Consider the following 24,194-nt stretch of genomic DNA (forward strand, 5'->3'; position numbering starts at 1 on the left):
TGAATGAATCTGGTTGTGTGTGAGGAAGTACTGGGGTTGTGATGTTGAAGTTGTGGTTAATTGATATATCTTCCTGCATTGGTATTAAGCCAATGCTTCTTCAGTCATCGTTCGTGTTTTCTGTAAGTTTATGATATCATGAATTCATCAGAGTCAAGTGATGAGAAAAGAGATTTGGAAGGGATCACGTGATAGTAGAATTGATTTCTTGCGAGTTGTGGTTGTGGAGGGGTTCGAATGTCAGCACCCTATTTCATGAGTTTTGTTATCGTTCTGGATTACAATAAGCTAGTTTATACGCAGAGTAAGATAATTATGATGGTTGATGAACGTCATTGTTCCTATTCCTTCATAGATTTCTCAAGACAGAAATGGAATGAAGGAATTGCGATGCAGGGTTGTGAGAACACATCTACTGATGTCGGTTTGAGGACACATAATACCCAAATCATGGGGCAATAGTTGCCTAAAAGGATGACATGATGAAAGAAACGTCTATAAGTACTGGAAGTATCAGCGCGATAATGATCAAACTGCTCAGTATCATTAATGTCCATCATGGCGTCTTCGTGTGGTCATACCTTTCCTCGCTCGAGTATGCTACTTCTCGTGGTTTTGTTCTTTTTGATGATACAGACAATGGCTCAAGAGGCTTTTGATGAACAAGACGACCTGACGGCACTTGAAGAAGAATTGACATATTTTGAAGAATCGGATATGGGTCTGTCAGATGAAATCTACATTTCTTCACCAAGAGCATTCAAACCAGAATCGCCAGAGAAATACCAAAACCTTCACATCTATTTCGAGAGCCCAGATGAAGCACCGTATTCCAACGAAGTACTTCAATTCTTCAATCAACCCACATCCACCGAATACAGGAAAGCAGTCCAAACATTCGAAATTACAGGTTACTATGAAAGTTACATCCAACGCGCAAATTGGACCGGCGTTACAAATCTCCTTACCAATCTTCCCAATCTCTCAATAGTGCACTGGAAAATTTCTAAAGCTATCTGCCCCGAGATACTCTCCAATCTCAGCATAACGAATCCAGATGCCCGCATTTACTTACACGATCTTCCCCCCACGGGAGATCCCAATGATCATCATTACGAAGCCTCAGGTGATTCCATCGCCACTATAAATCATCTAAATGAAGATGCCCGTTCGATCCTTGGGTCTCCGTTATTATATTCCCTCAATGCCGATATTATAGATTCCTACTGGTCAGATCCAGCGTCGATGCAGATTCTCTTCGAAATTCTGCGCTCCAATCCGCCGAATATGCGAGAATTGCAGTTGAGGTTTTTGCAGCAAGGATGTGAGGTTGGTAATCAGGTTGAGGCATTTCCTTTCCTTTCGAGCAAATTCAATACCGATCAGGAAAATATGACATCGATACAATTTCCCCCGCTGGAAAAATTGGTCATCGGCGGATATGATTTTGAGGAATCGCCTGATGGTGGAAGTGGATGGTATGAAACGCCCAAAATCGATTGGCGGACACTTCTCGAGTTTCCTTGGAATATACTCCCAATGTGGTTTATTAATTGGTTGGGAGAGTCTCATTTGAGATCTGTGTGGGACGCTATTCGTTATATACCGCTTGAGCGACTACCTTCTCCTGATGGGGTGTCGAATTTGGCTGTGTGGTTAAAAGTTATGGATTGGTCTAAGTTGAAGACTTTGCATATGACACGTCCTGGTCCGGTCGCGATTCAGGAATTGGGGATTGTGGGTGCATTAAATGGATTGAAAGAGCTGAAAATCGACGGAATGAAAAGTCTGCGGGAATATGACATAGAAACGGAATGGGAAATAGTAGTGGATTTTCTGGAGGATATAGCGAGTAACGGGACAAGTCTTACATCTCTCTGGATCCGTGATATTCCGTTCCCGAAAATGATGAACGGCAACAATGCAACAACTGAATATAAAGCTACGGAGAAATTGCTGGGTGCCTTGTCACGACATACGAATCTCACAAAGCTTCACTTGTACGATGGAATTCAATTTTCCTCTTCGGGATCGTCTTCGCAATTGCCGAAGCAATTTTCCATACTGGTTTCTGCTCTTAATTTGTCGTCGATTGAAGATCTCGCGATTGATATACCGTCACTCCCCGGTTCCAATTCCTCAAACTCCGAGAATGGTAATTTGAAGACTGATGGAATTGATCCGAAAATTTCAGATGAAGAGATGTATAAATATTTCACTCCTTTTACTCAAAATTCTCGGTTGAAGAGCGTGGAATTCCATGTTCCAGCACCTGAATGCTGGAGACGTCAAATTAAACTTGTTACAGAATCAGGGATACAGGACAGAAATTTTAGTAAGCCGGGGCATAAAGCGGATGTATTGGAAGTGGAGAGATGTGAGAAGGAAGAAGAAGAGTTGGGGAAGAGGACGAGGAGTTTGCTTGAGTGGATGAATGAGGAGAGAGAAAGGGTCGGGGAAGATGCGATTAGAAGTTTGAGGGTTGTGGTGGGGGAGGAGATGGGTGGAGGGAAGGAGGGGGTGGAGTTGGAGATGTTGGGAACATCGGCGGGTTTTGAATTCACGGGGAGGACTGGGGTTTGGGAATGTTGGATCGAGGAGAGAGCAGCGGTGCCAAGGTGTAAAGGGGGGAGGAGATGGTGGGACTATGGAATCTGGGGGTGGTAGGTATGTGCTGAAACATTTCAATGTGTTGGACGAATAATGAGGGGTAGGAACCAGGAAAGAGGAATCTAAGATTGCATTAACAGACCGAGTAATTTAATTTTGATTGTCATTATAATTCGATTTCGAACACGTACGCAATTCCTAGCCAGTAGACTCGGAGAGTTTCCCGATTTTTTTCGCGGGATATGGATATGAATGAGACCGGTGGGTGAATTTTACACTTATGACGCCACATAAATAATGGTACAATATTAATGTAGTCAGTACTTTTCAGAAGAGAGTACTGCAGCTAAACTTTGAATTGAAGCATATTCCAAAGAACCATATGAGAGTTACATGGCCGATATCATAGAACAAAATGAATGTTTGATCATATGATCAATACAAGGGAGATATCGGGCAAGTAACTTTAAAACAAAATTCACCAAAAAAACATTTTCCAAATGTACCAGGGAGCAATCATTAATAGACTGTTTTAATCGATTCAGAGATCGATATCATACAGATTGAATACGATATTGTATATTTGAAGTGATCTGTATTCTCTTTGACTCTACAAGTAAATGATACTCGGCGGCAAATTGACTATGAGTACTATCTCATCAAATGATAACCAAGAACAATCGGATTCGCAATCACTTGATTCCGACATAAACAAGAAATCATTCTACATGAAATCAATGATATTTGAAGGATCGACGGCGAGATGAAAACCGTTATATGCCAGGACAAAACACAAGAGAAGGCTGAGACAAGTGGATAAGAGGGCTCTCGGTTATCTTAAACGGGCGGGACTGATAGAACCCTTCGAAATCTCCCGGTGAGGCTGTTCTCGACTTTTCTCCAAGGCTGTCGTCTTGCTGTCCTTAGAAATTATTCACTCCACTTTTCTGGCCGCTTTTACATTTCTCCAATTCTGCCACTTTCAAACCTTAGTACGAAAGGATACAATTAGATACCGGTCAATCAAGCTCAAGACGACGAAATTGATTTGACAACAAACGATTCATTTCTGCACATATACATACATACATACTTCCTCATTAATTGTACCTTTCTCACACTCATTTTCTTGCTCACATAGTCATGATAACTACAATACTTATAATCTGTTAATGCCGAGATTATTAGAGGCATTGCGCCTCAAATCCCCCTTGATCTTTAAACCCTTTTCTATAAATCAAGAATTACTAGGCAAACCGAGGAGCTGATCCCGAGTCACCAAATGTCTTGGGATTTGTTAAAGCGATTTATCGAGTCCGATGTCTTCAATCAGAATCCATTCCTCTCCGTAGCCTACCTTTCGTATGCCAATTACCCCTTTCCATTCAATCGCAGACTCCCTTTACTGATTGCTTGAGTTGGCAGACGGTATGCAGACCATGTCGGGATACATTATGTTCTGTGCTCGAAGTTGCGACAATTTAGTTATGAGGAGATCGAGTTCTTCCTCCCGCAGCTATGCCACCTAATTATTAGTGTCGACAATGAGTCTGTGGCTCTGGAGGAATTCATTCTGGATTTGTGCGAGGAATCGGTCAATGCTGCATTATTGGTGTGTTTGGAGACAGGACATAAGAGATTGGACATATCACTAACTAGAATCGCAGACATTCTGGTTGTTCCAAACGTATCTCCACGATCTTTCTGCGAATCCTCAATCCGAAGCTTTCAAAACATGCAGACGAATATATAATAAGGTCCAGCATATCGTATTTGGGGTATCGGAGACTCCAACGAAGAAGATTAGTGAGAATGTCTTACCTGTTACTGTTCTAGCAAGTTTCGTCCTAGCGAGTATTGCAGTTCCTTTTCTACCAAAATGGGCTGGGCCATTGGCTATTTCACAAGCACGGAAACCTCAAAGTACAGGAAATGTGGTCGCAGATACCAGTCAGATGCAGACACAAAAGATTGTTCGAAGTCATACAACGACACCGGGATCTACACGAACAAAGCAGAGGAGAGAAGCCGCAAGGATTGGCAGCGCTCCAGGCAGTGGTGGTCTGAATAGTGCTGGACCCTCTGAAGCCCCACCAGATCTGGCTCGATCGAACTCCTTAACAAGACCCACCTCATCAAAATCTAGCCGAAAGGTACCCCTAGATCAAATACGGCCTTCGCATTTAGACCTCAAAGCATTAGACCCTCGAAATTCAAGCTCGGCATCTCTTCCAGAATTAAGAAATCCAAATCTACCTAGTAGACCAGCAACACCCGTTACAGCTGGTCTTCCAACGAGACTGACCGAACCTATCAATAAAAGATACTCTCAGCATTCACATGGGGGGAAAATTGTGACTCCAGCATCATTAACTGACAAGCAGAAAGTCAAATTACTAAGGCAAAACTATTTTCGTTCTGAGACACAATTTTTAACGGCTCTGGAGGATATATCAAATCGTCTAGTTATCGTCCCAAAGCCAGCGCGTCTTAGTGCGTTGCGTGCTGAACTTGCACTTATTGCTCAGGATTTACCAGCTGAAGTTGATATACCAGTTATTTGTCCCGCCACTCTCGTGGATGGAATTCCTAGCAAAAGTAAACATCACCGGATTGTTCGTCTGAACCCCGCGGAAGCGACAGTATTGAATAGCGCCGAAAAAGTACCATATCTTTTGATGGTAGAAGTACTTCGGGATGACTTCTCCTTCAACCCGGAAACTTTAGATAATGAACGTTTGTTGAGCCGATTAGTGTCAGAGGAAGGAACCCATAAGAGACGAAGATTTGACCTCTCGGAATCTGGACGATCGTACGGTAGTCACATCATCAAAAGTACGGATAATACCCCCGATAGTGTTTTTGAGCCAATCAGTGGCGATTTGGGCAGCTCACCATTAATCAAAGAAACAGATCACGACGAGGAGGACATACACACCCCAACCTATAAGGAAAATGCCACGACCTCCCGGCCTACGCGCAAATCAAGCGGTACAACGACTTTATCGAGCTTATCCGGCGTTGCAACACCTAGGACATCCGGAACATCAACGTCTGGATCCATCAGTCCTACGCCGAAAAGGAAGATGACTATTCCTGGAGCAGGTCGATCGGGAGAGAAAGATCAACCAGACTTTTCTACCTTAACAACACATATTAGGACTGCTACACAAATGCTCACCCAACTTAATTCAACGAGTGGGAAAAGACCCAAACATGAGGTTGATGCAATTCGTCATAAAATTATCGCCAGTATACAGAGTCTTGAAGAGCAAAACTACGACTCAGAAGATAACGTTCAATCACAGACTTTTGACATGATTATGGAAAAAGCGAACGCGGCAGCAGCAAATGTTGCACCGGAAGATATCGAAGAAGAATCACCAACCGACCCAGATGCTGTTATTAATGTTGGAGCTGGTGCAGCTCGAATGGAGAACGATCAAAAGACTGGTGGTGTTCAAAGAAAGGGAGATAGAGACGATCCAAGCGCTGCAACATTTGGAGAAGCGTGGAATGTCAAGAAGGAACGTATCAGAAAATCCTCGCCATATGGGTGGATGAAGAATTGGGATGTTTTGAGTGTCATCGTGAAAACAGGTGCTGATTTACGACAAGAAGCATTTGCATGTCAGCTCATTCAATGCTGTGATAAAATCTGGCAGGATGCAGGAACTCCAGTTTGGGTCAAACGAATGAGGATTTTGGTCACTGGGGAGTCATCTGGTCTGATAGAGACAATTACGAACGGTGTATCCTTACATTCGTTAAAGCGTAGTCTCACACTTGCGACGATTGAGTCAGGACAAAATCCTCGAAGGAGAATTGCCACGTTGAAAGATCATTTCGTCAAGACCTTTGGACCACCCGACAGTGATGCATACAAAGCTGCGGAAGACGCATTCAAAAGATCACTCGCGGCATACAGCATTATCTCTTACATTTTACAATTGAAAGATCGACACAATGGTAATGTTCTCATTGACAACGAAGGGCATATCATTCACATCGACTTCGGATTTATGCTTTCGAACTCTCCTGGGTCGGTTGGGTTTGAAGCTGCTCCTTTCAAATTAACACAGGATTACGTTGATGTCCTAGGAGGTGTTGGATCACCTGCATTTGACGATTACAAAAAGTTATGCAAACAAGCTTTCCAAGGTATGTTTTTCAGGATGTTCATAGGCGACTCATGTCTAACAAAGTGTAGCATTACGTAGATCAGCGGATCATCTTATTGATCTTGTTAGTATGATGGGACGAGAATCAAAGATGCCTTGTTATTCGTATGGAGTTGCTCAAGCAACAAATAGTCTGAGGCAGAGGTTCCAGCTGCAGATGAGTGCCGATGAGGCAGAGACGTTTGTCGAGACAGACTTAATTGGAAAGTCTCTGGGGAGTTATTATACCCGATTGTATGATTTTCCGTCCCTTTACTGATCGTGGATGAACGCTAATTGAAAATGGGTAGATACGATACTTTCCAATATCGTACACAGGGTATTTATTAGTAGGTGGAGTGGGTATGCATGCTTAACAGTTTCTTGGAGAAACTGGTAGCGTTTGTAATTGAATGCATTGTGACTGGCATGGCGTTGGATAATATCATTGAGCTGATTGATTTATGTGTGGCATTTACGGGAAGCGAATTTCAGGGGGAGCGAAAGTGTCTTGCTGAACGGAGACATTACGAAGGGGGAGAGAGCAGAAATGACCCGATCTTTAGCATTAGAAGTGATTTGACTTGATCGTTTGAATGGAATGATAGTTTCAGTTCAATGAAATCGAATGAGGATTTATTGTACTCGCAATATTAGTCTAGGTCATAAGGACATACGTTGTTTTGCCTGACTGATTGAGATGGGGAGAAACATTATTCAACTTTTCTCTCCTCTTGTCATCCTATTGCGGCACCAATATTAAGAAACTGTTCGAATTGAGAATTCTGGTTGCTGAGACGAAGCTCAGAGAGGATCAGAGTTTCGTCCATTTGTTAAAGTTTTCCGCATGCATATTTGTATATGCAACGTTTAGGAGGTCTCGAACGTGTGTTCGTGAATCACCGACGTATCAAACTACCTACAAGCACCCAAAGTGTTCGACTGCATAATCAGCCTACCGGTTCTGGAGCGTCGATTTGATTGGTCTATCGTAAAATCTGTAGAAGTGATGGTTGATCTTTCAGGTTTTGCCTCATCATTGTTGTGGTTCTTGGGTCGTTTATTCGATGGATGGAAAAACCTTAGTATTGATACAAAAATACAACGAAAATGCGACATAATGGTGTTTTGCCCCCAGGACACAGCAGTTCTCGACTCGTCTGTCCCAGGGATTGAAAAGTCCTTGACTCATAAGATCGGTGAACAGATAACATTCTTGGTCTCGTGCGTACCTCGCGTTAATAAGTACCTAGTAGTGGCAACACGATACATGTGAGAAATGGTTCGAGACCGGGTAAATGTAAACGTACTCATGTACTCGCGATGCATTAAGCTCTTTGCATCCATGGAAGAAGATGATCCGATGTTTTCTGAACTAAGATGGAGCGGAGCCAATTGGCCAAGCGGTTGGTAAATCTTACCTTGGGAAAACCCCGCATTGAGGCTTACTCCATGGGGTTGAGTAGATTAGCAGGCGTCTATGGTTCGGCAGGGTAAGTGAAGATTGCCCCCTGTCCTGCGAAAATGTGGAGAGAATAATTAGGCTAAATACAAATATCACCAGCCTTTTCGCTTCGTGATGAATAGCACAGAATTTCCACCAATAGAGTAGCGTCAGCATACGGACTGGATTATATCCTCGGATGTGCAGATGCGGATACGACATGGTTTTCTTCCTCTGGTTGGGGAATCGGGGTGATGGATGGGGATAGATACTCGTTGTATGGTGAGGACATAGGCGTGGATGGGAAACAGACGAGCAGTTCCAGTTATCCATGTTCCAACACAGAGGTTCGTTTTATCCGGTGCAGTGCACATGCTACCTAGACGTACCAATTGAGTGAATGGCATGACAGGGTCGTGTTGTACTCTTCATATATAGATATAGTACCATGCCACTCCACGTTGTACTTGCCAAGAATTTTATTCTTGAAACTTTTTTTCTCGTTGTTGTCTCTAAGCTTTACGATTGAGTAGTGCCAAGGGAACAAGGACGACAAGATGGGAAAGATTTTCAATCTCTCGTTGGCGGTGTTTGCATCGACCGGGTATGTTTGAGCATTTTGTTGACATGTTGTCTCAAGCGATGTGCATGCAGGTTTCTAACCACTTCTCAATTATAGATCGTTTCTTTTTGGTTACGATGCAGGTGTTATGACAGATGTGATTGCCTCTAAGAACTTCCTCACCTTCTTCAACACTACACAAGATTCTTCTATTATCGGTGCCATCAACTCAACTTTCAATGGTGGTGCAGTGTTTGGTGCCCTTCAGGGCGGTCTTACTATGGATCGATATGGACGAAAGATTACTATCTTCATGGGCGCATTGATCTGTCTCGTTGGAGCAATATTACAGACTGCTGCACAGAATCTGGCCATGATTCTCGTGGGTCGTATCTTTACAGGCTGGGCAGTCGGCTTGCTTAGTATGGCTGTACCGGTTTACAATGCTGAATGTGCGGATCCGAAAATTAGAGGGTTGATTGTGGGATTGAGTCAACAGATGATTGGAGTGGGTTTCATTGTGTACGTTGCTTCTTTCTCTAGAACTTTGAGAGAGGTTACTGACGTGATACAAGATCAACTTGGGTAGGATATGGCTGTGGTGTTACAAAGGACAGTCCGGTTCAATGGAGAGTACCACTCGCTGTACAAATGATTCCTTGCCTCATCCTCGCTTCTGGCATTCTCTTCTTCCCTGAATCGCCTCGCCATCTTATGGAAACCGATCGTGAAGACCAGGCATTGGCTATTCTCCGAAAGTTGCATTTCAACGGTTCGAATGATGAATTTATTGTCAAAGAATTCAACGAGATCAAGGAAACAATTGCAGCAGAGAAAGCAATTACGGTACCAGGATGGAGAGTCATGTTTACAGTACCACAATGGAGAACAAGATTGGGTCATGGAGTTGCTGTTCAAGCATTTACTCAGTTCACTGGAATTAGTAAGTTGAAGAGATTACAGGGAGTACTTGGTTGCTGACATGAAATAGACGTTATTGGTTACTACCAAAATACTATGTACAAGGCGTTGGGAATTACTGGAAACAAAGCTTTACTCGTCTCTGGAATTTACAACTGCATGGGACCTTTAGGCAGTAAGTCAAATTTACTACCGCCCAAGATAAAATACTACAGCAACTAAATAAAAAACTCCAGATCTCATCTTCATCACCTTCATGATCGACCGAGTCGGACGTCGCAAGCCACTCCTCTGGGGAACCGTCGGTATCACTATCGCTCTTGTCTGCCAGTCCATAATCAACAGCCGAATTGATCCCGAAAACGCACAGCGCGGCCTCTCCATCGGAGGAGTCTTCTTCATTTTCTGCGTCACAGTTATCTTCTCATTTTCATGGGGACCCATCTCTTGGGTCTACATGTCCGAAGTCATGCCTATGCAAATCCGTGCTCGTGGAAATGCATTCGCAACTGGTATTGGTAATTGGCTTGTCGCTACCTTCTGGGCACAAGTTTCGCCTACAGCTTTGAAGGCGCTGACGTGGAAATTTTATTTCTTATTTGCGGGTGAGTTTTTTGTTTTCCTTCGTCGCTGACCTGGAATCTGTACTAATCAGACCTATTACAGCGTGGAACGTAGTAGTTACCATCCCCATTGTGTTTTTCTTCTTCAAAGAAACTAAACAACTCTCCCTCGAAGAAATCGATCTTCTCTTCGGCGAACGTGCACTCGGTACTCTTCCCGACGATATCTCAAAGGGAATTGAACATAATGGGGCCGCTGAGACGGAACATCATGAAATGCATGACAAAGGTGCAGATCGGGTCTAGAGATTCAAGTGGAGCGGGATTTTAATATACCCTGGAGAAATAAGCAGGAGATGAGATAGGCAGCGGACACTATCGTTCTTGGATTTCAGGTATCGGGATTTGGCGCCTGGGATAGTTTTGGTTGAAAGCAGATACCTTGATTATATTCATATCGTAGGAATTAAAATGATATATATATGTATGGACTTGATTGTTCTTAAAAGAGAATCGTTTCCTACTTGTAGTGAAGTGCCTCATAAGCCCCTGAGATCTAGATCTCGAGTTGATTGCATAGGTAGCAATCGACCATTGAAACTTTTAGAGGCCTATATTCCAACTAGTAAATAATATGTCAAAAGAAACTAGGATATTACCTCGGTATCGATGATCAGATCGATTCACGTAGACTTGAGAACAATAGCGACCGAACTAACGAATAAATTCAGGAGAGAAAAGCGTAGCTTTTTCGTCCCTCCCAGCTTTCAGTGTAATTTTTGCTGCAAAGATTTCCATGTACTCTTGTGAAAATATTTCTTTCATCAGACTTTTATATCACCAAGAAGTCCTTGTAGGACTTACTTAATACACACCAAAGAACAAATTATACAAAGAAGCATTATTTGTTATCCAAGAACAGCCACCATGTACAGAAGACAAAGGAGATATCTTCCACAAAGCAACATTCATTGATTATCTCCAGTATCACGAAAAACATATCGATATGTTATCAAATATTTCGTGTTCGAAAGCTAGTGTATTTGTTGCGTATAGCTAGTTGTAACCCGATAGCTTAGTCAATCCTCCTGGACGTAACATAAATCCAGAGTCAGGAATCTCACACAGCTTGACATCAAGATGGCTTTACTACTACCCGGCGAAACGTGGGACGAGGCAGAGCTACGCCTTGGGTTCCGAGTAGAGCGGCCGCCTCCAAAAATGTTCGTCGGTACTCCACTAGAAATGGGTGCTCGTGGGAGGGCATGGTTAGCATCAGAACCACTCTGGTCCGCGGAAAGTCGGATGGGTCCTGAGCCCTCATGGACCGGGGTGAAAATCATGGGCGAAGGCGGGAATGGAACAGCGGGAAAATGGAGATTGACATATCGCCAACCTCCGGAGGGTACGCCGGGGAGATTGCCCTTCGAAAGTATAGTTGTGAAACAGCAAGCTGGGGGCTGGGGAGATCTGCGAGATGAATCGGAAATATACGAGCTGCTGCGTCATACGAACTCTCAGCATCTGGTGAAGATGTTTCGGAGAATGTATGAGGATCGAGGTCTTAACACGGTATATGCGGACAGAGATGGTCCTGTACGCAGGATATATTTGGAAGACTGTGAGAAGGGCGACCTCTCAAGTAGGATATTTGAGCGCTTCAGTGAAAGGTAGGTTTGTTATATCGAACGATATGATATCAACTGACTTGATAGATCCATATTTGAGGAATATGAGATATGGGATACCTTCCATTGTATAGCCCGCGGTCTATACGCTATGCATTCTGGACACGAAGATCTTAACGAGGACAGATGGGATCGGGATGAGATAGTTCACTTTGATTTCAAATCTGAAAATGGTAAGTTAAAGCTTGGAACACACATTCAAGTTCACAACTGCTTACCGTTGCTCAGTTTTCATGGGCGCTGGTCCCAGAGATGATGAACATAGAGGAGCATTGGTAATGAAGGTGCGATTGTCAATTTACAGTTGTAAGACGACTCTAGCATTTATCATATCCCTAACACCCAAAATAAATAGGTTGGTGATTATGGGCATGCCGGAGAGGTGCCCCTTGAGCAAGACCTATTCTACAATTTCAAACATAGACGCCTTGGAACAGAAAGATATAAATTACCTGTAAGTCAAATTTTGGATTCCTGAACATACAGCGACTAATTTTTCCTGCAAGGAACAACTTAGAACTCGAGAACGTCCGTTGGAAAGACCGTGGATGGATCCGATGGTATGTGCAAAACCAATCATGCTTCCTCACTCCCAACTCCACCTTTTATGTGCACTAATCCTCAAATATAGCCTAAATCCATGCGCGAAGCAGGCGATGGAAATGTGCTCAATAATCTTCGCTATGGAACTCACTCGAACATATGGCAACTCGGACTGATAATATGGCAAATGATACATACAACTGAATGGTGCCAGGATGGAAATCCATCACTTGCATATAATCATGAGCCCAATGTGGTATGGGAAGGGGAGGCAAGGCGCCGACAGCCTGGTCCCCCGGGAAGATTTGAACTTAAACTTTATAAAGTAGCAAATACCTGGCTAGGATTAAATGAAGAAGTAGGTGGAGTGCATACACTTGCTACACAAGACGATATAGATTTCTACAGTGGATTGTATGACGCACTGCCATTTGAACCCGAGGCCGACATAGATCCAGACCAGACTGAAGAGCAAAAAGCTATGGCTAAGACAAAGAGAAGAATTGAAAATCAAGCTAGAGAAAAAGTTCGCCAGGATCGGTTATACAGTGACACCCTACACAAATTGGTAATGGATTGTCTGATCGTACAAGGCGAAGCTCGAATTCATATCGAAGATCTATACCGAAAGACGCAACAACTTAAGAAGGTGTATCAAGACTTAGTACCTCCCTTGCTTCCAGCTCCCTATTCCCCCGAACCCGCCCTCGGAGACCTTCCACCCCCATGGAACGACATCACAACTCAACCAGGAGGAGGTCTCGGCAAACCCGTGGTTGAAGAAGAAGAAACCTACCCACTCGATCTCTTTGAACTATTTTATGCGACCGTGGAGCATGAAAAGGTAGAAGATGTCATAAAATGGGCACGAGAAAATCCTATTGAGACCATTTCCGATTATGAGGCTGTTCATGCAAGAGAGCTCATTACGAGAAACAGACAATCTTTTGCTAACTACATGGCGGAATCAAGGAGAGCACGGGGCCAAAGAATAAAACCACAATACAAAGTGCCCGCTCCATTTCCAGAAAATTGGAGACATGGAGTACTCCAGGACAACTCAAGAAGACGTGTTTTTCAGGTCGGTGTTTCTCCGTCTGGTCTTTCTCAGCAACAACGCGGTGCGCTGAGAGTCATGAATCCTGGCGGAAGGCCCCCACTTCCTGTGATAAGTGAAGATGATGAACGGCCAACTCACAATCAAGGCAGCCCAAAGGGACCCAGAAATTTCTCATATGAAACTGACGCCACGCCAAGTCATTTAAGACACTTTGAGTCTACGCCTGAACACATGAAACCGGTGGACCTTAGGGAAACTCCTGACTATATGAGAGGGGTAACAAGACCAGTCGGGTATGCGGGAGGAGATTTTGGAGGTGTTGGAGATGCTGGAGATTTCGGAAGCATAAGGATAACAAGCGCATCAGGTGAAGGACAAGAAAGGCGCCCTTTTGGAGATCAGTCTTCTATGGAGTCTATAGATCTCGGAGGAGGAATCGTAATAGGTGGAGCAGGAAGAAGAAGGGCGTCCCGGAGAAAATCTTCCGAGAAAGTCGATTGGCCCGAGTTCCCCCTTGGCTTACAAAAAGATGTCGACAAACCCTTTCTACTCCGTGCCCTTGCAATCCCTGAACTCGCGGGTTCGATTTTATTTTGCACCGTCATTGAGTTCAAGGGCACAGAGGAAGTTCTAAAAGGCATCGTATATTTGACCGGATTACTGAACGGGACCACGATATATGACATGAAAGAAATGCTGGACGAGAGAGAGACGGGAATTCCGTTAAAACAGATGAAGTTGATGGGACATGATCAATTATCGGTTTTTAGGGAATTCGAGGATGAGGAGAAGAGAACAGCGATTGGTGGGATTGAGATTTTTCTTTACGATGTGGGACAGGGCTGACGAGAAGGAGGAGAATGTTTAAGATTGGGTAGGACGTGAGAGCACAGAATTGTGTTGCCTCTCAAAATTATGCTTTGATTGGAGAAAGGGAAAATTGACAAAACGCTGTCAAGATCATGACATCAAATAGTTGTAAATGGCCAACATGATCCATCTCAATTGGACATCTCTGATTAAGATAACTTATGAAAATCTTTCCTCTTTGGCGCCTTGATGTTCCCACGTATGAGATGAATGCCTGCTCCCAATCAAACCTGTGAAAGAATCCACATTTTCCTCAGAATTAGTAAGCTTGAGATACTCAGACACTTATCTGCGGGCAACTCCTTTGGATCGAACTGTGCGTATCACTTTACAGTCAGCGAGATGGAGTGAGAAATGGTATGTCATTTAGATGTCTCATTTATCCAGTATAATTACAGCCATGATAACGCCATGAAATGTATCCGCCATTTCGAGTATTTTTCTATAAAATAGCCAAACATAAGGGCACATTATGATTCTTCCATCCAGCCAAACCCAATGCAAAAGTCCCTTCCGTCCCAGTTTCCTTAGATCGTAACACCATTGATTCCATTTGACAAATCCCCATTGACGCTGTTATCCAACTCAGCTTTCAAACAGTCCTCCGTGATCTTTTCCAAACATCCCGCTGCTGCTGCTACAAATCCCAAGTATGATTTACTTGGAGCCAAGACTCGGGAGAGGTATTCCGGATGGAATTGTACACCTACGTACCAAGGATGATCCTTGATCTCAACGATTTCCATTCTCTCACCCTTGTCATCCTTGCCGACGAATTCAAGACCACCATCGTGTAATCGGTCAACATACTCTGGGTTGACTTCATATCGATGACGATGACGTTCGTGGACTTCGGTTTTATCGCCATAAAGCTTACGGAGACGAGACCATTCAGATCCCGGCTGGAATTCAGTAGGACGTAATCCGAGACGCATAGTTCCACCAAGATTTACCTTGTCAATCTCTGGCATGTAGATAATAACTTTATCGGTTGCGTTTGCGTTAAGCTCCACTGAATTAGCAGAAGTGATGCCACAGACATTACGAGCAAATTCGATAACGGCAATTTGCATACCCAAGCAGATTCCCAAATAAGGCGTCTTGTTGGTACGTGCCCACTTTGCAGCTGCAATCATGCCCTCCGTTCCACGATCACCAAATCCTCCAGGAACGAGAATACCATCTGCAGTGCAGACCTCATGCCACGCCTTGTGAAACTCGGTTGGCTTGGCATCATCCTCGAGGTGCTCGGCTTCAACCCAGATCAATTTGAGCTTCTTTCCACATCGCATCGCTGAGTGTTCGAGTGATTTGATAACACTAAGGTATGAGTCGTGAAGTTTGGTATATTTACCAACAAGAACAATGGAAACGTCATCAAACGAACGTTCTTGTTGGCTTGTGAGGGACTTCCACTCGGCCCATGTTCGCTGTCCCTTTTCAACAGCAGTTTTCGCCATGGAGATTTCGTTGAGATTGAGAATTTTGTTCAATGTCGAGATAAGGCCTTGCTGTTCGAGAAGTAAAGGAACGTGGTAAGTAGATTTGACGTTGTGTACACCAACGACTTGTTCGCCTTCAACTTGACAGAACATCGCGATCTTTTCGATGGTACTTTTCTCGAGCGGAACATCGCATCGGCAAGCAATCTAGAATAATTAGCCCCCAAAACTTCAGGAATTTCAGTTCAAAGATTTACCAAATCTGGGACCAATCCAGCTCTACCAACATCTCTGATGGCTTGTTGAGTTGGCTTTGTCTTCTGCTCGCCTTGAATGACAGGCACCAAAGAGACATGAATTTGCAAGAAATTGCCTTTTCCAGCTCTTCTCTTCAATTGTCTCATAGCCTCAATGAATGGAGCACTCTCAATATCTCCAACGGTACCACCCAACTCGATAATGCAAACATCCGGAGTCTCCTTTGTGTCATCAACAGGAATTCGCGCGACTCTCTCGATCCAGTCTTGAATTGCATCTGTCAAATGCGGCACAACTTGGACAGTCTTTCCGAGATAATCGCCTCTACGCTCACGCTCGATGACATGCTGATAGACTTTGCCCGTGGTGATGTTGTTTTCGCGAGTAAGGGTGATATTGAGATAGCGCTCGTAGTTTCCAAGATCGAGATCGACTTCTCCTCCGTCATCGAGAACAAAGACCTCTCCATGCCTACACACTCGCCCATTAGCTCAATCCCAGATTTCGTAAATAGACATATTAGACGCACTCGAGAGGGTTCATGGTTCCGGCATCGACATTCATGTAAGGATCGATTTTAATGGATGTGACGTTCTTTCGAAGTTAGCCTAAAGATTCTGCCTAATTTTGTGGTTTATCGGGAACATATCTTCAATCCAATCGTCTTAAGTAACAAGCCGGTGGAAGAGGCTGTTGCGCAACCACTTCATCAGTATACTACTCATCTTGTATCTTTCATATCTCTTTGTCGTCATTCCTCAAAATTTGGTTACATACCGATAACGCCCTTTCCAATGCCGGAAATGACACCTAAAACCCATGTTAACCTTCATTTTTTCTCGATTCAAAAGCAAAAATTATGAATCAATCAAATACATACCTCCAGATACAAGAACGTACTTCATCTTGACAAACTTGATGAAATTTATGGTACCCTTCCTGGCTTATGCCAGAGGGAAGGAGGAAAGGAAAAGGAAAATCTCAATCGAAAGTTTTAAAGTTTTTGGTGGTGGGGTCCCAGAGCCTATCACATGCTAAGCCTATCTCGGATTAGATCAGCCTGTCGGACTCGAAATTTATTGGCGGGGTCAATGTTTGTGGCTGATCAATCTCAGCCTTTTCAGCCTTGTGTGGCACACACTGCTTGGGTTTTCAGGTTGACATTGTTGTCGTATTTTCTTCCATTGGCCAGTCAAAGAATTAGAAATTATCTGCACTCATTCACATTTCAGAATACTGGGTGGTCAAATAGCAAATCAGGTAAAACGATAGCTTGAAGGAGGTTTGGAGGTTCCAGGTATACCTAATCAATATAATATTGTGGATCATGCGTTCAGAATCGTCTAGATCAACGTACTCATACATCGAAGTGGTTTGATATACAAATAATTAGAAATCTATTTCTGAACCCCCGTTGTCAAGGTTTTTGTTGACGTGGAGAGTAACATGGAACAAATAGGGCTATCTCTAGATGAATCAGCCTTTTATTATTATTACTATAGTAGTAGGAGAAGATGGATTCGAAGTTGCCTAGATCCATTTAGATATATAGGCAGGTACCTAGCAAGACGAATAGCTAGAGCTAATTGAAGAATAGGAGAAAAAAAGTAAAGAATAGAAACTAATCTTGATATACCATTTTCAATTGATATCTGATATGCGATGTTTAACATTTATTTATATTCATTGATATATCTTCCACTGCCACATAACAATTTGTAGAATGCAAAACTTGGGGTGAAGTTTGATCATAATACCAAAGTTTTCACCAAACAGCCAGTACAATTACCAGTACAGCCCAATACTAACGTTGTTGCTCTTGCTCTTGCTCTTGCTCCTCATAAATTCATAAATTCATACTGTTGTCCAAATCGCTTCACCAAAAGAGTAACCATTTTGAGACGCTAACTCCCGCTTTCAAAGGATCAACAACGAATCCTATGCAAAAATCAAAGCTCGTAAATCTTCGCCCTCACTATCAAAGCAGCCATTCACTAGACTTTGGCTGAGTCCCGAGGTCTTTATCATTGCGCTCAGCTAGAACTGGCTTCACGTGCGTTCCTCACTTATATTCCTCCCATCTCATCATCATCATCTTCGTCGTCCCCTTGGCCAGCCATTGCAATTGTTTTCGCATTCCCTTTCTTGATCTTGAGGATATTAGGATAGCCTTGGCTGACAAGAGATTTTGCTAGATCAGAGCTCGGTCTCATACCCTCAAAGTCTTTGGCATTGTGTACCTTAAAGATATTACTTAACAAGGGACTCATGATCCCGTTTCGTTGACCTTTTCCCATTGCAGCTGGGTCGATCAACGTTAATCTGAACATCAATTGATAGTCACCCGGGAATCGAACAGACAAATCGGCAAAAGTGAAGAAGAATCGTTCATCGCCATGAGGATCGAGTGCTTTAAATCCATTACACACCATCGTTCCTACCATCCTCCTCTGGTTTCTACGGTCACTGCTTCCCTCGATCTTGTCATCTTCGCAATTCGTGTAGGGATTCCATAGTGTGCAATGCACTATCGGCATGAATCTATTCAAGACTCTCTTTCTCTCTTTCGGATCAACGGCCTGACCTGTATCCTTATCGAATACTTCAAGTGTCAGGATTGGCGGCGGATCTATCATTCGACGGTCCTTGTCTCCATATCCACAAGCTCGTGCTGATATCGGCTGTTGCATGACGACCAATCTACATTCTGGCTGAGGTAGGAGTGGTGGCGGAGCCCTTGGAGTACAATGAGCCTTCATCCATTGACAATGGATACCAAAATAACATACCTAGGAGGGGCAAACGGACCGTGGTGATGAGCTGCAACAGATCCTTCCCTAGTCGCGAATGCATCTGACATGGGTGTCGGTGGACATGTCGAGTATGGAGATAGCGGGCTTTGGGAATGCTTGAAAGTACGTTCAAGCTCCCGAGGACTACGTTGTTGCTGATGTAGGTACATTGGCCTGTTCAATGCCACTGGAGACCGTGGTCCTTGTGATGGCGGGCGATATGAGCCCTCGAATGCCTGACCCTCCTCGACTTGTTCCGGTGGTAAAGAGGATAGCAATGAAGATATGGGAGGAAGCCTGAGAGGATTGAAATTTGGCATTTGCGCCCTGTCGTCGCCATTGTCGTGGTAGGGTAGCGGCTCTCGTCCATAGCTGATGCTCCTACCATCAGATGGCTGGTGAATTGGTAGCGCATCATGATTTAAATGATACATATTGTGGGAGATTGTCAAATATATCGTGATATTATAGACGTTCGATTGAGTGTTGTCAGGTAGAGGTATCTGCATAGGCTACTAGTAAGTATTGGACGCATTAGAGCTTAATAATTGACGATAGAGATGTGGAAGGATTGCTACCTTTAAGTATCATTAATGTCTTGAGATGCGAAATGAAATGGTGATAGTAATTGCTCAACCAGAGATGTGGTGCTATATAAGAGTGGCCGAGGAGGGCGAAGCACAAGATATTTGTTTGATTGTTCGAAATCTGATTGCGAGTGCATGAATGAGGGTTGGAACCAAATTTAATATATGTGTAACTTCAAAGTACAATAATGATAGAAAGGAAAAAAGAGCAGCTCTCCATTGATAGTCGCGGGGAAAGCTGGGGGGAGATATAGAAACCCCAATGGAGGACAACCCTGGAGTGATAGGAAGCATGGTGATGGCTGGAGGCTTCAAGGAAGCTGTGAAAAGTCCCAGGAACCGGGTGAGTGATATTGAGAGTGCGACCTGCTGTATGGAGAGCTTTTTGGTTGGCTGAGACTCCTACTTTGCGGGATAGGGTGTGGTATGTTTGGTGGATGTGTCTTGAATTGCGATGAATGACTAGCGGACGACTTCTATTGCAGCATAATTTAGCAAGCCCGACCTTCCGTGTTTTTGAGCATGCGGATAAAGTGTCAGGCAAGGGGTTGATTCTTTTTTTTGGGTCAAACCTAACCAGCTGGGTTAATGAACTTGAGCTTTTGCGGTCTTTTCTGGTCTTGTCTTTGACAGGGCTTGAGGGGTACAGCCGTGATGTTGGACGGTTCGAAACATCTCCGGGATTGTAACATTTTAGTTGCATTTGGGAGTGGATGTTGAAGGTGCCGCTAAAGTTCTAGTTCCCGTTCTTCGATCCGTGCACTATGCACTATTAGCATTAGAATTGATAATGACATATCTGCACGACTCTACGATATAATACTTTGAAAAATCCTTTGAACATGGCAACTCGATCATATCAGAGGAACACCAAGGTGCTTCGACGAGAGAGAGAGAGAGAGAGAGAGAGAGAGAGAGAGAGATCGACTGTTTATCCCTATTCACATCGTCATCATACTTACGACTCTTACTCCACGCAAACGCTCGCCGACTTTCATTGGCCTTTTGCATGGATTCTCACGGGATGCTTTTGCATACTCAATCAATCACAGAAGTTTTGGGGGCTAGTTCATTGCAAGGAAAAGTTGACCGACTAGCCCAATCAATTCTTTCCGACATACAGCAAAGCTGCAAAGTATACAGAGTACCTTGAGTACCTTGAGTACCTCGAGTACCTAGATACCAACACAATGCCGGTGATGCACTCACAGACAGTGGTGGGTGGTAGTGGTGGGTGGTAGTGGTGGGTGGTAGTGGTGGGCGGTGGTGTCAAAAAGCTAGGAATTACGATTATGATCCATGGCTTAAACCCCCGAGCTGTTCATCCACAATGCATCTAATCATTAACCAATATCCACCTACTCGCTCCCATCCGCTACCATTGTTTCTGGTGCTACTCATTTTACTCCTCCCCCTCTTCTCTCATCTCTTTTTACCACCACACCGCCAGTACATCATCACTCTATCTGTTGCGCAAGGTCGTGCAAGAAAGCCATCTATCCAGAGGATCGTTCTTCTACTTGTCCACTCCCTGGATCTTACGTCCATTGGGAGGATGGCAAGCGTAGCTGCTGGTGACCTTACTCAAGGCTTAATGGAAAAATCATCATCTTCACTGTGCATGTACTCTTCCCGCTTCGGAGCTTTAGTGTCACGTTTCACGGAAGAGGGTGACATATACATATTCACTATCAATTGGCCGACTAACAAACAGACTCGGAGAGACATGAGAGGTCTTTCAGGGCATATCCCGTCATTGATGCTTCTTTATTGTCTCTTCTCTTCTCAAAGTTATCGTGGATTTCGATCATTCGTTATAGAGATTCGAGCCAAGGTCATAAACCTACCAAAATGATTCAATACGATGTAGATCTGTTGCGCTCGCCGCTCACGCTGCCTCACAGACTCAGTTATTGTAACTTTTGTTGCCTATTACCATGGAGGTATGCATCTCTGATGGTGTAATACCTTGATTCCTTTTCTCTCAGCTCATGTTCTACAGAGTCAGAGTTTAAATTGCTTGAAGAGGAAACTTATGCCGAGGTATTCTATCTTCTAGCAACCCCAGCAACGGATCTTTCCCAAAACTATCAAACGATCAACGAAGTTTAATTTGGTACATAAGGTTATCAGAGCAGGGAATAATCAGGCCATTACTGAACTTAATCAGTGGCATTATTCCTTTTTTGAATAAGAAAAAATGGGTGCATAGAAGGTCATTGCCAACAACCAAGGTCTGCAGCGTCCAGATAATAATCACAACATATATCTACCAAGAAGAATGCTGTCTAGTCACTCTCACATGCAGTGTTCGGCATCCCTGAGGCCTGAATTAGACAAGAAATTGAAGAAAATAGAATCTTTATCGAAAGCAGAGCCTGGTCAATTCTGCACCACGTCCCGCACTCACTCAACAAAATTCTTCAGGCACCACCTGGAACATAATTACCTACACTCACGAACTCCAATTTTTCAAAACTTGCAATTTCAGCATCCTGATAGAATTTTGGTTAGCCAAGGTCCTTGCAGCATTATGGAGATTCGGACGATTAGCTTTAGTATATGTTACCTTACTCGCGATGAACCGAGATCAAAGATGCTGCCACTACTAAGCTAAACAGGGCTCGCAAAACCATTCCATCTCCAGAAACATGGTTATTGGCCATGCATCCGACTTGGAGGCCCATATTCTTCCTTTCTTGCTGGCCACCAAGATATTTTGTGGATAAGGAAAAATGGTGCTCTCCAGTTTGTTCCTACTCCTTTAGCTTGGTGTCGCAACTGAAACGAACAGGGCCTCCGTGTATTGAAGGGAATACAGAATAATTTCAACGGATCAGAACATAACAGTGACAGCCGTTGAAATACGCCCCGTCCCCATTCTAGAAGAAACCCTCCGGTTATCTAGGATGAAAAAGTTGATTTCCTTTCCACAGATCTCGGTATTACAATTTATCAAAATGCCGTAGCCCCGACGGCTCAAAATGGGTTCGTCCGGTAAAAAATTGGGTAACCGTGATTGTCGAAATTCATTGGTCCCTCTCGCCGGGTTGCTGGATTGAATGGCCTTCCTACAGTAATCTCCAAAAAGCTTGATTTGTACGCCGCCGAAGATGAGAATGAATAGCTGGCTGGTTCGTGTGTAACATCGGGACTACCCCGCTCTATTCAATCTTTGTTCCTAAAATCGATCCCCCTGTGTACTCTATTGGCCGTTTTCAAAGTCTTTGGAATTCAGCCTAAAAACTGCCAGGAAGGAGGGTTGTTGTATAAATTTACGGGGCAAATTCGTTATGGTTTGGTTTTCCGGTTCTTGCACATGGTTTCGAGAATTCAAAGAAAACACAAGGGTACTTGAGAAACTTCAAACGGGAACAAGCACAGATACAGGGCGATACATCTGTATGCTTGTCCCTTCTGGTAACCTTCCAAAGCCTCAAAGATACAGTACCCTATCAATACCTACCAGGCTGTCATTTGTATCCGAGCCTCTGTCAATTGGCCAAGGTGGTTAATAGTCATACCCAGAAAGCTCCTGGGCTCTGGATTTCAAATGCGATGAATGGATATGCCGTGAAGATGCATACAGTGCATACCTATCTTGAGTTACTTTGGCTCTGAAGAGCATATCATCTGATCATAACATCTCTTGATTTCGGAAATACTGGGAGATGAACTCGTTTTGGGGTTACCTTCTTTCGCCATCAATACTTCTATACATGATGTCAGCTGTTAAAAATAAAGGATGTGTGTTTGAAATATCAAGTTGAACCTTGTCATTGGACACTCACAGTTCCACTTATGCTCTCACGGCTGACCTAGCGGTCCATCTGATCTACAAGCACAGCGTGGGATGAAAGATGGTAAAGTTAACAACGATGAATCTGTAACGCACGGTATACAATATGAATCTCGTGTTACTCGTTAGAAGGAACAAGTTTGGGAATCCTTGCCACGAAGGCTCAATGCAGAATGCAGTGTACCTTCAACCCTCAGACGAAGGAGTCCTGTGGAAACGGTAAACACGTTGACGGATGATACTTTGCATTCGACTCGGGGATTTTCCATTGAGTCTTCTGTCGCCAGCAAAGCAGATTCTGGATAATTGCACTCCATGAGGCTCGCCTTATTTTCTTGCATGATTATTCAATCCAATCTGTATGCTATACGAATTCTCCACTCACCGAATACCCGCCTGGTACAAAATACATCTTACTGCACAAACAAGAGCACCAATCCTCTGCAATATGTTTCCAGTCCCTCGCAGCAGAAACAACTCTTTTCACCACGCCATTCCTCATCCAGCACATACATGTCAAAAGAACTGTCACTTCCTCATACTCTTTTGTCGAAACTTTCAAAGACGAAAATCACTACACACACTAGACAGAATATACATCACACATGTCAGGTCTAAAAGCGCCAATTTCATTGAAATGGTGCACTGTGCGCGTGCGGGACGATATAACCTCCGGACGGAGTGTGAGAGTCGTATGGAGTTACGGAGCACAACTAGGAGAGTAATATCCGAAATTTATAAATGGACATAGAAACATAAAGCGGATGGGAACTGATACCGCGTAACATAAATCGGGGATTTGCACAATATGAATCTGACCAGCACACAAGAAAAAACAAAAACAACAGTGATGTCAATTGACCATTAAACAGCTACCAGGTTTCAACAATCACAA

The 24,194-nt window shown here is 43.7% G+C and overlaps 6 protein-coding genes across 6 annotated transcripts; 4 read left to right on the forward strand and 2 right to left on the reverse strand.

Annotated features, from left to right (window-relative positions):
* Positions 1 to 558: 558 nt before the first annotated feature.
* On the forward strand, positions 559 to 2,667 carry EAF02_007653 (uncharacterized protein; the record flags this gene model as incomplete). Its single annotated transcript, XM_038903701.1, has 1 exon — positions 559 to 2,667. One exon carries the CDS (start codon positions 559 to 561, stop codon positions 2,665 to 2,667), a length of 2,109 nt encoding a protein of 702 aa, XP_038756515.1.
* Positions 2,668 to 3,892: 1,225 nt separating this feature from the next.
* EAF02_007654 (uncharacterized protein) lies at positions 3,893 to 7,121 on the forward strand (the record flags this gene model as incomplete). The annotated part of the gene is made up of 5 exons (XM_038903702.1): positions 3,893 to 3,972; positions 4,036 to 4,222; positions 4,278 to 6,771; positions 6,821 to 7,025; positions 7,082 to 7,121. 5 exons carry the CDS (start codon positions 3,893 to 3,895, stop codon positions 7,119 to 7,121), a joined length of 3,006 nt encoding a protein of 1,001 aa, XP_038756516.1.
* A 1,650-nt stretch (positions 7,122 to 8,771) lies between these two features.
* On the forward strand, positions 8,772 to 10,566 carry EAF02_007655 (uncharacterized protein; the record flags this gene model as incomplete). The annotated part of the gene is made up of 6 exons (XM_038903703.1): positions 8,772 to 8,818; positions 8,894 to 9,298; positions 9,352 to 9,719; positions 9,768 to 9,872; positions 9,934 to 10,302; positions 10,364 to 10,566. 6 exons carry the CDS (start codon positions 8,772 to 8,774, stop codon positions 10,564 to 10,566), a joined length of 1,497 nt encoding a protein of 498 aa, XP_038756517.1.
* An 834-nt stretch (positions 10,567 to 11,400) lies between these two features.
* Positions 11,401 to 14,397, forward strand: EAF02_007656 (uncharacterized protein; the record flags this gene model as incomplete). Its single annotated transcript, XM_038903704.1, has 6 exons — positions 11,401 to 11,930; positions 11,976 to 12,121; positions 12,177 to 12,232; positions 12,304 to 12,402; positions 12,455 to 12,508; positions 12,580 to 14,397. 6 exons carry the CDS (start codon positions 11,401 to 11,403, stop codon positions 14,395 to 14,397), a joined length of 2,703 nt encoding a protein of 900 aa, XP_038756518.1.
* A 368-nt stretch (positions 14,398 to 14,765) lies between these two features.
* On the reverse strand, positions 14,766 to 17,133 carry EAF02_007657 (uncharacterized protein). Its single transcript, XM_038903705.1, has 6 exons — positions 17,002 to 17,133; positions 16,899 to 16,931; positions 16,771 to 16,811; positions 16,651 to 16,712; positions 16,121 to 16,592; positions 14,766 to 16,070 (listed from the first exon to the last, which is right to left on the reverse strand). Exons 1-6 carry the CDS (start codon positions 17,024 to 17,026, stop codon positions 14,949 to 14,951), a joined length of 1,755 nt encoding a protein of 584 aa, XP_038756519.1. The 5' UTR covers positions 17,027 to 17,133; the 3' UTR covers positions 14,766 to 14,948.
* Positions 17,134 to 17,737: 604 nt separating this feature from the next.
* On the reverse strand, positions 17,738 to 20,376 carry EAF02_007658 (uncharacterized protein). Its single transcript, XM_038903706.1, has 3 exons — positions 19,492 to 20,376; positions 18,911 to 19,416; positions 17,738 to 18,857 (listed from the first exon to the last, which is right to left on the reverse strand). The coding sequence occupies exons 2-3, from the start codon at positions 19,345 to 19,347 to the stop codon at positions 18,188 to 18,190; spliced, it is 1,107 nt and encodes a 368-aa protein (XP_038756520.1). The 5' UTR covers positions 19,348 to 19,416; positions 19,492 to 20,376; the 3' UTR covers positions 17,738 to 18,187.
* Positions 20,377 to 24,194: the final 3,818 nt, after the last annotated feature.

The sequence above is a fragment of the Botrytis sinoallii genome, assembly GCF_014898435.1.
Source record: "Botrytis sinoallii strain Bc 23 chromosome Unknown BSIN_013, whole genome shotgun sequence".
NCBI lineage: Eukaryota > Fungi > Ascomycota > Leotiomycetes > Helotiales > Sclerotiniaceae > Botrytis > Botrytis sinoallii.

Bases quoted from the DNA above. Each gene is read 5' to 3' on its own strand.
- EAF02_007657 (XM_038903705.1), bottom strand. From the start codon at position 17,026: ATGAAGTACGTTCTTGTATCTGGAG. The intron at 16,932-17,001 runs GTATGTATTTGA...CATGGGTTTTAG, and splicing joins GTACGTTCTTGTATCTGGAG to GTGTCATTTCCGGCATTGGA. The intron at 16,593-16,650 runs GTGCGTCTAATA...GCGAGTGTGTAG, and splicing joins GGAACCATGAACCCTCTCGA to GCATGGAGAGGTCTTTGTTC.
- EAF02_007658 (XM_038903706.1), bottom strand. From the start codon at position 19,347: ATGTATCATTTAAATCATGATGCGCTACCAATTCACCAGCCATCTGAT. The intron at 18,858-18,910 runs GTATGTTATTTT...TTGTACTCCAAG, and splicing joins GGTCCGTTTGCCCCTCCTAG to GGCTCCGCCACCACTCCTAC.